The 13674-nt window shown below is 33.4% G+C and overlaps 1 protein-coding gene and 1 long non-coding RNA gene across 2 annotated transcripts in view; one reads left to right on the top strand and one right to left on the bottom strand.

The window, feature by feature from the left end:
• Positions 1-13674, bottom strand: part of LOC140431292 (uncharacterized) — a 32861-nt gene that overhangs the window by 1927 nt on the left and 17260 nt on the right. Inside the window, exon 2 of the long non-coding RNA XR_011949652.1 lies at positions 12489-12582. This is a non-coding gene — a long non-coding RNA (uncharacterized lncRNA). The remainder of the gene's footprint in view (positions 1-12488; positions 12583-13674) is intronic.
• The window catches only part of LOC140431288 (UDP-glucosyltransferase 2-like), a 38592-nt gene that overhangs the window by 17216 nt on the left and 7702 nt on the right, over positions 1-13674 (top strand). The window contains exon 4 of the mRNA XM_072519223.1: positions 4390-4609. Within this exon, the coding sequence (XP_072375324.1) occupies positions 4390-4609 (220 nt within the window). The remainder of the gene's footprint in view (positions 1-4389; positions 4610-13674) is intronic.

Here is a 13674-nt window from a genome sequence, read left to right as displayed (position 1 = left end):
TAAATAAGTAGTTCCCTGGAATGATTGAATTTTCTTTTTCTTATTGCGCGTCTCCTTTCGAAGATTAGCGATCCAAATGTCAATTGTAGCTTTGGAAACTGCTGTATGAAAGATTTCTGTTCATGAGCGGTCAAATTATCTCTCAGGTCTTTCAGCTAGTTCCAGTGTCTTCCAACTGATCTTTTCTCCTGCACTTTACCTTCCAATTGAATTTTCTGCGGATTTGAAATAACATGAATAAATATTATTAATAAAAACTCATGAACACTCCAAAACTTCTTTAGCCAGAAGTTTTGAACTCCATCTGGTCCAGGAGATTTCCAGTTATGAAGCTCTTTTATAATATTCGTTAGGGTTAGTCAGGAATATTACTGTAGTGTGGACAGTTGTTCGTCGTGTCTTCAATATATCCAGCATTGCTGTTAAGAGTAGCTAGTTGAAAGTTAATTTCCCAAAAACTTATGAATTTCCTCTTGGCTTGGTAGCATTTGTTTTAATTTTCTGCAGTGGAATTGAGTTCCCTGTAAAACGTCGTCTCTGAATGCTCAAAAAGTATATTGTCGCATTTTCAGATGATACTTTGTATCTCCGTAGGTTTTTGTTTTAATGCATGTTGGCATTGTTCAGTTATACATTTTGTTCGATCATGCTGTGTGTATCTTAAAGTGTTCTTCTCTTGTACGTTTACTTTAGAACTTGTAACGTTTTAACGTTTTGTGTGATTTGAACTTCTGAATTTCGTAGAAATGTTTAGTATCTTCCTTGAGTACTGTATTCGCTTAGCAGACGGACGTTATGTATCATATTGATAATCCTTATTATATTGACTATAACTTGGAGATTAGGTTGTTTAGACATAGCAGTATTTTAGGTTTTTAAGCTACCACGTCCACTTTGCACATTTTATAGAGAAAACATCTCGCTATTCAGAGTAAATACCTGTGATTATTAAGAGCTATTTTGCAGCTTTAATAGTATTTTGATATAGCAAGCAGAGAAAGGGTAAAAGCACCAGTTATTGGCCTCTTAAGGAGAGCACGTCGATATATATATGAAATGTTTCGACTTTTATTATTTTTTATACATATTGGACAATTTTATTATGTTAATCTTTCATATCTGAAAGTATTTTACATGTGTTCTTTTGTAAATGTGCCAATGAACCAGATATTGGCCACACTATTCCAGTTATTGACGCGATATGTATTAGTGATTGGCCATCATTTTTTAAAGTGATATTTTACCACTTAACTCGTAATTTAAGAGAGGTAGGTACCTATTTGGGTAAGTAAGGATTTTGTAATGAGTGTGGACAAAAAAAAACATTATGTCAATGTAAACTTTTATTTTTTGTTCTGACAAGATTCACAAACACATACTTGATCTATGTCCCCTTAGAATCATACCCAGTTTGTATTTTTAGAAGTGTGAACTAACATTTGATAATAAATTATCAGACAGAATTGTAATTTTTGTTGAGGACTGTTTTGTATTGTCATCAAATAATTTTCGTTTGGGTACAATTGCAGTAAGTACAGAACTTGGAGATATAGTGAGGGCGAGAAATATTTTTGGAGATAATCTTAAATTCGCTTCTGCTGGTGTAGGTTAATGCTTGAAAATATCAATATTATTTTGGTTATTTACAGGGCTTGATGATTTTGTGTGAGAATGAAATTCTGGTGTAGAAACTTGAACAAATTCAGGTAGTTGAAGCTCAAAAACCTCAATATTCTTACTTCTACTTTCCTGGTGTAGAAATGTTAACACTTTTAATGTTTTTTTGAATTTTCTTGATATTTTGCAATCGAAAAGTGAACTTTTCACCTATTTTTAGTTTTGTTGAGGTCATTTCTATGGGTTCTCTACTTTCCTCTTCAGACTTATTTAATTTTTTTATTTATTTATTATCCCAGCTTTTTATTTTCCTTTGGTTATCTTTCTTAATTTGTTTTTTTTTCTTTCGAGTTTTTTCTGTCCTTTTTTACGCTCCTTGTCTATTTTTTTCCGTTTTTTCTTTTTCTATATTTTTTCTATCTGATGAAGTTAGAATAAATGGAAGCTTTTGAGTTTGCTTCTTGCCTTTTGTGCTTGAGTATCTGGCCATACTAAGTCGCAATAGATTTATTTGTAGTATTTACAGGTATATTTTCAGAAATGTTTAGAGTTGTTTCGGATTTTTTGAATAGATCTTCTTTAACCGTTTTCATCACACTTGATTCAACTTGATTTGTATTGTCTTGTATTCCTTGCATGTTGAAATTCTCGCGTGCTATCAAGGTTGCGTTCTCGATTTAAGGTATGTTTACAATTTCAGTATCATCTATTATTACAGGTATATCATTTATCTCGAAAATTACTTCACTTGTTTCTAAAACTTTTGCTACTTTGTCTAAAATATTTTCTTGTTCGTGGTTTGAAGAAATTTCTACCGACGACTTTTCTGCAAATGCTGAAAAGATTTTTTTTAAAATTTGGTAATCATCACATTGAGTTTTACAATTATTTCGACATAGCTGTTTAGTTTTGTCATTGCCCACTATTTCACAACATTGTTTATTAGAAATTGTTGTATTTGGATCAATAAGTGTTGGCTCATCCAGACCTTCAGTTTCAAATTCTTTCCTAAGACATTTTGAATTGTCAAGTGCAGACGAATTCCAAGGGAATATACCGCATGCACTAAACCCACTTCAGATAACATTTGGATTTAACATCAACATCAACAAAAATATCACCGGACTTGTAATATTATTTTGATCTAAATAAGGGTTAAAAAAATATATTTCCAATATATTCGTAAAAGTTTTTGTTATCTATCCAACCATTTTCTGTTAAACCAATACCCTTCGAATTCGGCACAGCACTTAATATATCATTAGGCAATCTCTGATAGGAATAAATTTTCATCGGGGGTAAAATATTTCCTATTGCAGAAAATGTGAACATAACTGTTAAGTTAACCTTTGGGTTATGTTCAATTTCATAGACATTTCTGGAACCCTTCATAGCCAAAACCTTTTTATTTTCTATTAAAGATCCTTGTCGGGTTTTGAAGAACACCTTAAATTCCTTTTTTATCTAGATAAGATTTTATGTTGTCAAACCATTTGGTAATATTTCTTTGGTTAATGTTTGAACTTGCTGATATTTTGTTTGTTTGAACCCTCTTAAGTTCTTAGGGAAATGTTGGGATTGCGCTTCAAAAATGCAGATCGCCATGTTTTACCTGGTCTATTTTCAACAAATGGATTCACTCTAGGGTTACTCTCTAAAAATGTTTTAACGGAGTCTTTAATGTCGTCAACACGAACAGGATATAGTCTATTTTGACAATGAAAAATGCAGAGTTTAAGTTGTTCCTCTTCATTCTTCGAAAGAAATGGATCTGGTCCATTCGTTATCTTGTTATGAAATTTTTCGCTTTCACGGTAACTTATGGTGACTCTAAGAATACTGAAAATTCTTGAAGCTTTTCGGTCACTCATACCATTTTGAATTAACTCCAACGGTTTTTGTACATCGTTTTCAGAATACTTTTTTTTATAATTGTTTTCAGTTTTAGATCGTTTTGGCATAGTTGCTAAAAAATATAATAATTAGTTATTACCACACATAAAACACTAGTCATTAACATATGTCAATCACTAGATTCTTACAAAAAACTATTGTCTCAGTTATTGGCATAGATGGCCAATAATTGATATATTGATAATTTCATGCATGCAGTTGGCCACCTTAAAATTTACGTTATTTGAATAAATATCGTTAGATTCGTTATGCAATTTCAGACAGGACATACACTATATTCTCACAATAACATAAAACATTAAGTAGAAAGAGAATTTCAGTATATAGTACTTACCGGCTAACACAAGTTTCTCTAGATAAATAACAAAAATTCGCTTGCAAACTAACAGCACAGAATAGTGTCTCAATCAACGTCGAATACTGACTAAAACATGGTGATTACCCTGAAACTATTAGATGTGTATTACTCTAGAAGACGTGATGCCAAACTTAAAAAAGTAGTCAGATTTAACAAAATAACCAACATTTTCCTAATTTTAATCAAAACATATTAAAGCTCAATAACTCACTCACGGCCAACAACTGGTGCATTTACCCTATAGCAAGCCAGCTATAACTGGCTAAGATTTTCAAGTAACTTTATCAGTGAACAGAAAACAGTTACGTTGGTTTAGATGGCATTTTATAATAACTGCCACAGTTGTAGACAAAATAATTACCGACCTACATCTTCAAATCCCGAAATCAAAGTTCCGTTACCAAATACTTGTCTTGAAAGCGTACACTCCATGCTATTGTGCTTTTAATATAATAAAAACAAATTGGTTTATTGTTTATTTATTCTGAAAAATATTTAAGGATCTTCAACGTATCATGGATAATACCAAAGAAGGTGTCATCTTATTTGCACTTGGAACAAACGTTAAATCGTCTTCATTGAGTGAAGATAAACGCAAGGCAATCCTTGATGCATTAGGAAAGTTAAAAGAAACAGTATTATGGAAATTTGAAGCAGATTTAAAAAATATTCCCAAAAATGTTATCATCAAAAAGTGGTTGCCACAACGGGATTTACTAGGTAAATGTATTAAAATACTGCAGTATATTTTTAACGAGATCAGAGGTATTTAAAAATACACAATATTATAAATACACACAAATACATTTAAATAAACAACATTTTATAAATCTTACGATTTTCTTGTTCCATTGTGAATATTGTCAAATGTTATAATATACTGTTTTTTAACATTTAGGTATTAAAATGTTTTGTATTTTCCAGCGTTGATAAAGTTACCGAAATGAATTTTTTTTATAATATATTTTTTACATCTACCATAGCCTAAACAATTCTTACAAACTTGAGGATAATCCCTCCAGTCGAAATTTTATTTGCGGATTTTCGGATTGCGGAGTTATAAGAAAATAAAAAATTGAGTTTTCAGCGCAGTGCTAAATATATAATATAGGTATATATCCATTTTCTGGGTATGAAAAGCTGTAAAACGAATAAATAACCATATCACTTAATTCCTCGTCGTTTGCGGATTATAAATAAACTGTTTTTAATTAAAAATAAATAAAATTGAAAATTTTTCGAAGGAAAAGGATTTTCCCTTATGGGTCTAAACTGTATGAGAAAAAGTATGTTCCATTATAGCTAAAACAATTTCTCCATACTTGAGGATAATCCCTCCATTCGAAATTTCATTTGCGGATTTTCCGTTTTCGTGTTATAAGAAAATAAAAATTTTCGACAAAGCGCTAAGAATATATATCCATTATCTGGGTATCAAAATCTGTAGATATATCCATTATATTTTTAGCTGGGAAGATTTCGCAGATGTTTTGACAGAAATAGCTGAAGACAAACTGGGTAAAAAGGAGAAAGATAGAAAGGAATGGATACCAGATGAAACATGGAATCTTATCGAGGAAAGAAAACAACGAAAAAAAGATATCCTGCAAGCAAGAACTGTAGAAAGAAGAGCACACCGACAACAGGAATATCAAACAATAAATAAATCAGTTAAAAGAAAAGCAAGAAGAGACAAAAGAAGGTGGGCCGAAGAACTGGCAAAACAAGCAGAAACAGCTGCACAACACAACACAACTAGGGAGCTTTACCAAATTACTAGACGACTAACACAAAAAGGGTCCAACTGTTCGAACATTGTAAGATCCAAGACAGGCAAATTACTTTCTACAACAGATGACCAAGTAGAGAGATGGAAAGAGCATTTTCAGGAGATGCTAGGTATTCCCAGAGATATAGCAGACGAAATTGTCGAAAACCCGCAGAATATAGACTTGCATATTTCTTGCGAGGCCCCTTCCAAAATGAAGATAATAGCAGCTATCAAATCTCTGAGAAACAACAAGTCACCGGGAATCGATAACATTGCTGCTGAAATACTTAAAGCTGATCCGCATCTAACTGCTGAACTTTTGCTCCCCATAATCCGAGAGGTGTAGGAAACAAACCACATTCCAGCGGGCTGGAAAAAAGGTAACATTATCAAGCTTCCAAAAAAAGGCAACCTCACACTGTGCAAAAATTGGAGAGGAATAACCTTGCTTACTGCTATAAATAAAATTTTCTCGACCATCATACTGAAAAGAACAACAAACAAGGTTGAGCTTCCAGCTAATCAAGCAGGCTTTAGACCAGAATCCTTTTGCATAGACCACATTAATACTGTGAGGGTAATAATGGAACGATCGGTCGAATGGAACACACCCCTATACATGGTTTTTGTTGATTTTGAACGTCCCTTTGATAGCTTGTCTCACGCTGCTGTATGGAAAATTTTAGAGCTAAGAAATATCCCGCAAAAAATAATTTCTATTATAAAGTCACTATATACTGATGCGAAATACAGCGTGACACACAATGGGATCAACAGTGACGAATTCGACGTACTTACTGGAGTTAGACAGGGATGCGTGCTTTCTCCGTTTCTTTTTAACATAGCTATAGACTATGTTCTCTCCAAACTAGACTCCGACACAAGAGGGATACAATGGACGTTACCCACACGCCTAAGCGATCTAGAATACGCGGACGATATCTGCCTATTAGGTCAAAGGTTCCAAGATCTGGCTTACCAATTGGAAACACTTTCCACTGAAGCCAATAAAATAGGTTTAAAAATCAATATTAGTAAAACCAAATCCATGAGAATAAATGCAAGGAACAACACGCTATTTACTATCGGCAATATACAGATTGAAAATGTGGAAAACTTTACGTATCTTGGAAGTGTCATAACAGAAAACGGAGGTACAGAAGACGATATTCGTATGAGGATACGAAAAGCCCAACAAGCTTTCAGCACGCTCAACCCTGTTTGGAGATCTGGCGAGTATACTACAAGGACAAAGATCCGAATATTCCGATCAAATGTCATATTTGTTCTACTCTACGGATGTGAAAACTGGAAAGTGACAAACACCCTCACAGACAAACTGCAGGTCTTTGTTAACAAATGTCTACGAAGAATTGTTCGTATATTCTGGCCTAACACCATCAGAAACGAAGATCTGCTACACCTGACCGAACAAAAGGGGGTACAAAATGAAATTAAGTTCAGAAAGTGGGGTTGGATCGGTCACAAACTCCGAAAAAATAGTTCCAGTATCGCAAAGACTGCCCTAGAGTGGAATCCCCAAGGGAAAAGAAAAAGAGGTCGCCCAGTACAAACTTGGAGAAGATCCATCATGGACGAGATAAGAGGCCAAGGAAAGTCTTGGAATGGGGTGAATGCCTTAGCGCAAAATAGAACCCGATGGGGCTCTATTTCACTGAAGCTCTATGCTCCACTTAGAAGTTCAAGAACCTTATATATATATATATATATATATATATATATATATATATATATATATATATATATATATATCCATTTTCTGGGTATGAAAAGCTGTAAAACGAATAAATAACATATCACTTAATTCCTACTCGTTTGCGGATTATAAATAAACTGTTTTTAATTAAAAATAAATAAAATTGAAAATTTTCCGAAGGAAAAGGATTTTCCCTTATGGGTCTAAACTGTATGAGAAAAAGTATTTTCCATTATAGCTAAAACAATTTCTCCATACTTGAGGATAATCCCACCATTCGAAATTTCATTTGCGGATTTTCCGATTTCGTGTTATAAGAAAATAAAAATTTTCGACAAAGCGCTAAGAATATATATCCATTATCTGGGTATCAAAATCTGTAAAATTGATAAATAACCATACCATTTAATTAATAATTCCAATTAATTGGTTTTAATTAAAAAAAAATGGAAATTGAAAATTTTTCGAAGAAAAAGGATTTTCCCTTATATGTTTTGTACACACTTATGATAAATAAATGAATTGATAAGAAAAGTTCTTTAAAGGTGTTTAAAGCTTTTAAATTAAATACTTTGTACTTTTCTTTTCAATTCATTCATTTAATATTTTTGGGAATTTTTTTTCTTAAACATAACTCAGATTTAATATCTTATCTATTATCTAAAATCAAGTGGTTTTATAGGGAAAGTAACAATAGAAAAGTGGTACATAGCCAAGGGAGGCAAATTATCTTAAACGTTTATTTATTTATGAAATGGGAAGAAGAATTGGGATGTTGCACAACTTATTTATCTCTAATAGAGCGAGTAGCTCAAGCAACTGGTGCCTCAGAATGTACGGTGTAGAGGGTAATTAAGGAAGGTAAAAACAAACCATTAACTTCAAAATTTGGTTCACCCAGACGAAGCATTTGCAATCCTAGTCCCAAGTCATCAGTTAATCTACTTGAGGATCACGTTATAAGCAATAACATCTATAAATTTGCTAATATCCACAAAAAAGACCTACCATGAATGCTGTTTACGAATCGGTTAGAAAGCAGGAACTGTAACTGGTAAACTATCTTTTTTTTAGAAAAATTATGAAGAACTCAGGATTTAGATGAAAAAAGTGAAATACAGTAGAAAAATGTTAGAGGAAAAAACTGACATACGGGCCAAAAGAACCAAATATCTAAGAAAACTCAAAAATTACAAATCTGAATGTAAGATAATTTTTTAATAATATTATAAGTAATTTTAAAGTATTTCACAATTTTTCGCAGATATAAATATTGTATATAATAATGACACTTAAATACATCGTTCCCACACAGTTCCAAATACTTGGGATAATGGACGAAACATGTGCTTAAAATCTCCTGTATCTAAAAGTCAACGACTGATTATTTTACATTGTGGTGGTAAAAATGGATTTGTTGAAAAAGCTGCTTTCCTTTTCAAATCCGGACTAAAAAGTGGCAATTATCATGACGACATGAATTAGCAGAACTATATGAAATAGTTGAAAGACAAACTTCTTCCCAATTTACCTTCCCATTCAGTTTTAGTAATAGATAACGCTTCATACCACAATGTGACGTGAAAAATGTCCTACAATAGCTTCGAAAAAAGACGTCATGAAAAAATGATTGACAGAAAAGAATATATTTTTCAAGGAAAGTGAAACAAAGCCGGAGCTGCACAAGATAGGTAGTCTGTGCTAAACCTAAAAATCATGTATATGCTATAGACCAATTAATATTAGTACAGTAGGGCCACTCGGTTTTACTTTTACCACCTTATTATCCGGAACTTAACCCGATTAAAAAGATATGGGCAGTTTTAAAAAATGAAGTGGCGGTAAGAAACAACATTAGCAGAAGTTCAAGAGATAGCAGAAATTAGGCTAAACGAAATCACACCAGAGGTATGGGCAAATACTTGCAAGCATGTTGAAAAAATTTAAGGAGAGTTTTAGCCGAGAATTTATTACGGATGAAGCACATGACAAAGACGATCAAAGAGGAAAATTACAAGAAACCTTTTTTCAGATCAGATCAGAATGATCCAAGAAAAAAATTGTCCGGGTCGAAAAATTGATTTATGCAATTTGTTTAAAAAAATTGTTTAAATAAATTAGGTCATTTTTCGTATAGGCTACCTCTTGAACCTTATCATGGGGTATTTCATAAAAGTGATTATGTAAAAAAAATCTTATGAAAATATTTTTTCAAACGAATCAGAGTTTTTCACTTTGTCTAAACATATTTTGCTGAATTTCAAATAAAAATCCTATTCTATTATTTCTATCATGCGTTGATTTGTTATTTGTTAAAAATTGTTAATATTTTACATAATCAATTTTTTTCGACATCGAAGACAGGAAGTTGTAAAATTGTATTATATCTTTCGGTCTGAGACATTTAAGGTAAATGCGTAGCGCTGACTACGGAATCTTCAAGCTTATTATAGATAAACATAATACGTGTTTATTGTAAATACTCCATGTAAGCTGTATTTTCTACTACGTGCAAATCTGAGTCTATTTATCAAGTATGCGTATTTCATGTGTATTTCGAAAGTTCTCTAGGTTTTAAAATCTCATTACAGGTGATATAATAAAACTCAATATTCTAAACCTGCTTAGTAAATATCTATTTAAAAAATCTCAGTAATAATATTTTTGTTACTTTTTTGATAGTCCAACATTTTATTTGCCTTATTGCCCTTTCTACATGAATTCTTGCTTTTGCAATTTTTTGGTTTTGTAAACTTAGGACTCGGTCCAACTGAGGTATTAAATGTATATATGAGGTTAAAAAGAGAGGAATATTCAATGATACCCCTGAGGAAGAAGATCCCCAATGAAAAGCTGCTATTATTAGATCTTTGGCAACCATCTGATCCAACACCTTACTCTTATCAACAATCTTTTGATCAAATGTTGACCCTGGATAAGCTTTGCTAACAAATGTGATTATTCCGTGTGGTGCTACACAAACTAATTATTTCGCATAGAACTCATCAGGTTCTTCAAACTCAAGAACGGAAAATCCGCAAACGAAATTTTGAATGGAGGAAGTATCCTCAAGTATGAAGAAATTATTTTAGTTATAATTGAAAATACTTTTTCTCATACAGTTTAGACTTTTGATACCCAGAAAATGATATATATTCTTAACGCTGCGATGAAAATTTTGATGTTCTTATAACTCGGAAACGGAAAATTCACAAATGAAATTTCGAATGGACGGATTATCCTTAAGTCTGGCGGAATTATTTGAGCAATAATCGAAAATACTTTTTCTCATACAGTTTAGATCCATAACACACACGCCGATGTCCGCAGTCTATCCATTTTCTCAGATTACTCTCCCTTTCTTCTTTTTTTTTAGACGTTCTTTTGCTATGTCTTCATTTCTTCTCTCGTATACTCTTTCTCTTTTTTTTTACTAGTACGTGCATCGGAATTAACTTGTAGCGCCTCGACAGAAACTGTGTAAAACAGAGGATGATCGATCTATTTCTCTCAGATTTGGGCTTTCCTATGTTGGACATGATCTCTCCAGCGCGGCGGAACTCACCACAGCTCGTTATCACCGCCTTCACGTGCTTCCTTCGCCTTCTGTTTTGACTCAGAGTTACACCTAAATATCGTATGCATTTCTTTGGAACCACTCTTTCCTGCACCGTCGAATGTTATTCCGTCACTTTTCCTTGGTCTCTTGACAACTATAGCATCGGTCTTACCCACAGTCAGTTCTAGTCAATGCAATTTCATCTATTCCTCGGCTTGGCCAGGTATACGCTACTCACCGAATATAAAGTCACTCTTATCCCGCGCCACTACCAGCGTAGCAAGATCATCCGCAAATGTGAAAGGGGTTACAACCTCTCCATATTGTTGGCTTACAAACCCGTCATATTCCAGGTTCTACAGCGTGGATCCTAAGATTGACTCATGCGACAGTCAAACTGTCTTTTTGACTATCACTCCTTTTTTACAGCAATTTTCCTCTCAGTCAGTCTGAGACCAAATTCATCAAGCGGTTGTAGTATCGCCCACTTTTGGTCAACCTTAACCCCACGCAATTCCCAGAAGACTTTCATCTCCGCATCTACCGTGCATCTGTTCTTTCTGAAACCGTACTTCTTGGTTTATAGCCCGCCTAACTCTCCAATGACTGTGTCGACTCGACTCTTAAAAGCCTCTGGCATAATTTACCCATACACGACAAAAGGCAAACACATCGATACTTGTCTTCGCCTTTTGGGAGTAGCACAAGCTTCGAGATTATTACATATCTAAACTTTTATTACATTATATTATTTCGGAACTAAAAGGTGACAAAAATGTGCAATGCCACACCTGGGATGAAACAAAAGAAAAATGATGGGTGACAGAAATTGCAATCTGTGTGCTCAATAAATTTACGTTGCTTAAATGATAAAGCTGGCGGTACCATTCACATAATCTTTTATAGTGACAACTGTTGAGTGTAGCAAAAAGAACAACTACATGCTGGCCATGTATCAATATGCGGTTACAATATTGGCAAAAAAAAATAATTACGCATATAGGTATATCTGATTACGCAAAACGAGTAAGATGCAGCTCATTTGACATCTTGATGAATTTTACATCAAAACATCGTACTGATTGCACGTTTGGGAGGAGGTGAAGAAAAGAAACAATCGTATCAAAAAGAGCGTAGTTCTAGCTTACTCTAAAAGACTTACCATCGATGAAAAAAAGAAAAATGTAACCTAAATATGGTTACGAAAGGAATAATACCATCAATTTATTTAAAATTCCATAGCAGATAATTTGTGAAACTGTGAAAAAATTTGTTTGAAAGTGAAATTAAATTGGTTCGTTGCAATATATTTTTTAGAAAGTTAGTTTAGTTTCTAATTTCGTACTTTTTTTTTAAAATTGTCTTCGGTAAGTTACAAAAGATCATTTTGCAGCTGATTATGTCATTGTTTACGTTCTACCTCGTAATATTGAGATTGATGTTGATAGAAAAATCATAAATTCTTAGAACCTAAAGGTATCCATGTTCATGTTTAAATTGGGGAATAAATAAGTTTCTTAGTTATACCCTGACTTGTAATTTTTTTACTTACCTGTAATAGGTTCGTTATACTGTTGTTACAGTGGCTTAAACCCAAACAATAATCAGGAGTCATGTAGCATATTTGCTATTTCTCTGGATTTAGTCTGTAATTAACAGTAGTAAGCGATAAAAAATTAATTTTAAAATCTTTAATATATATATATATATATATATATATATATATATATATATATATATATATATATATATATCTACGCCTATGGTGATTTTAAAAATGTTGTTGATATTCATTCTAGAACGTTTTTAAATGAAAATGATAAAAAATTTGAATCGTTTTTGTATGATTTTGGTCATATTCAACTGATTAGCATATTTACACATTTTTTCAGTCATCGTTGAAATTTGAATTGAACCGTTTAAAAATGCCTAGAAACGTGATATCTCATTTTAACAGATCTAGAGTAGTTACTTTATTACAACAGGGCTTTATTTAAAGTTATATCGCGAATATTGTTGATGTTCCTCAGAATGCTGTATCGAAAATTAAAAAAAAAATCCAAGATACAAATGACGTCAAGCATCGTTCCAGAAGTGGTAGAAGTCGATGTACAACAGCAGCACAAGACCGGCAAATAACATTGATAGCTCGTAAAAATCGTCTGGAATCTACAAGTGGTATTACCAGAGAAATTTCTAGGCTTCAAGGACTGAATATTTCACGGCAAACAATAACACGCAGACTAAATGCGGTAAATTTGTATCGTAGAAGACCGCTACATGATCCTAAACTAACCTACCAATACAAAATAGTAAGGTTGCAATGGGCTAGAGAAATGGTGCATAATGGTCCTAACTGGAATAACGTGATGTTCTCTGATGAGTCAAAACTTGACTTGGTATCTGATTCGCGAAGAACACTGGTTTGGAGGGCCCCAGGACGACAAGTCCGATTAAAAACAGCTCAACCGGGTGTCCCATTTCAAGGTGGCAGTATTATGGTTCGGGGTGGTATTATGAGTGGTACATGGACGCCACTGCTGGTTCTGGAGAGAAGAGTCACTGGTGCTGTGTACATCGAGGAAGTTTTAAATCCTGTCGTACGTCTATTCCGAGGGGCAGTAGGTGATGAATTTGTATTTATGTATGACAACGCACCTCCTTATCGAATAGCAGCAGAACAAAATTTTCTGGAAGAAGAAGGAATATCTACATTACAGTGGCCCTCGACTTCCCCC

The sequence above is a fragment of the Diabrotica undecimpunctata genome, chromosome 1 (assembly GCF_040954645.1).
Source record: "Diabrotica undecimpunctata isolate CICGRU chromosome 1, icDiaUnde3, whole genome shotgun sequence".
Taxonomy (NCBI): domain Eukaryota; kingdom Metazoa; phylum Arthropoda; class Insecta; order Coleoptera; family Chrysomelidae; genus Diabrotica; species Diabrotica undecimpunctata.
The sequence above is the reverse complement of the archived record's forward strand: the minus strand, read 5'-3'. Positions and strand labels throughout refer to the sequence as shown.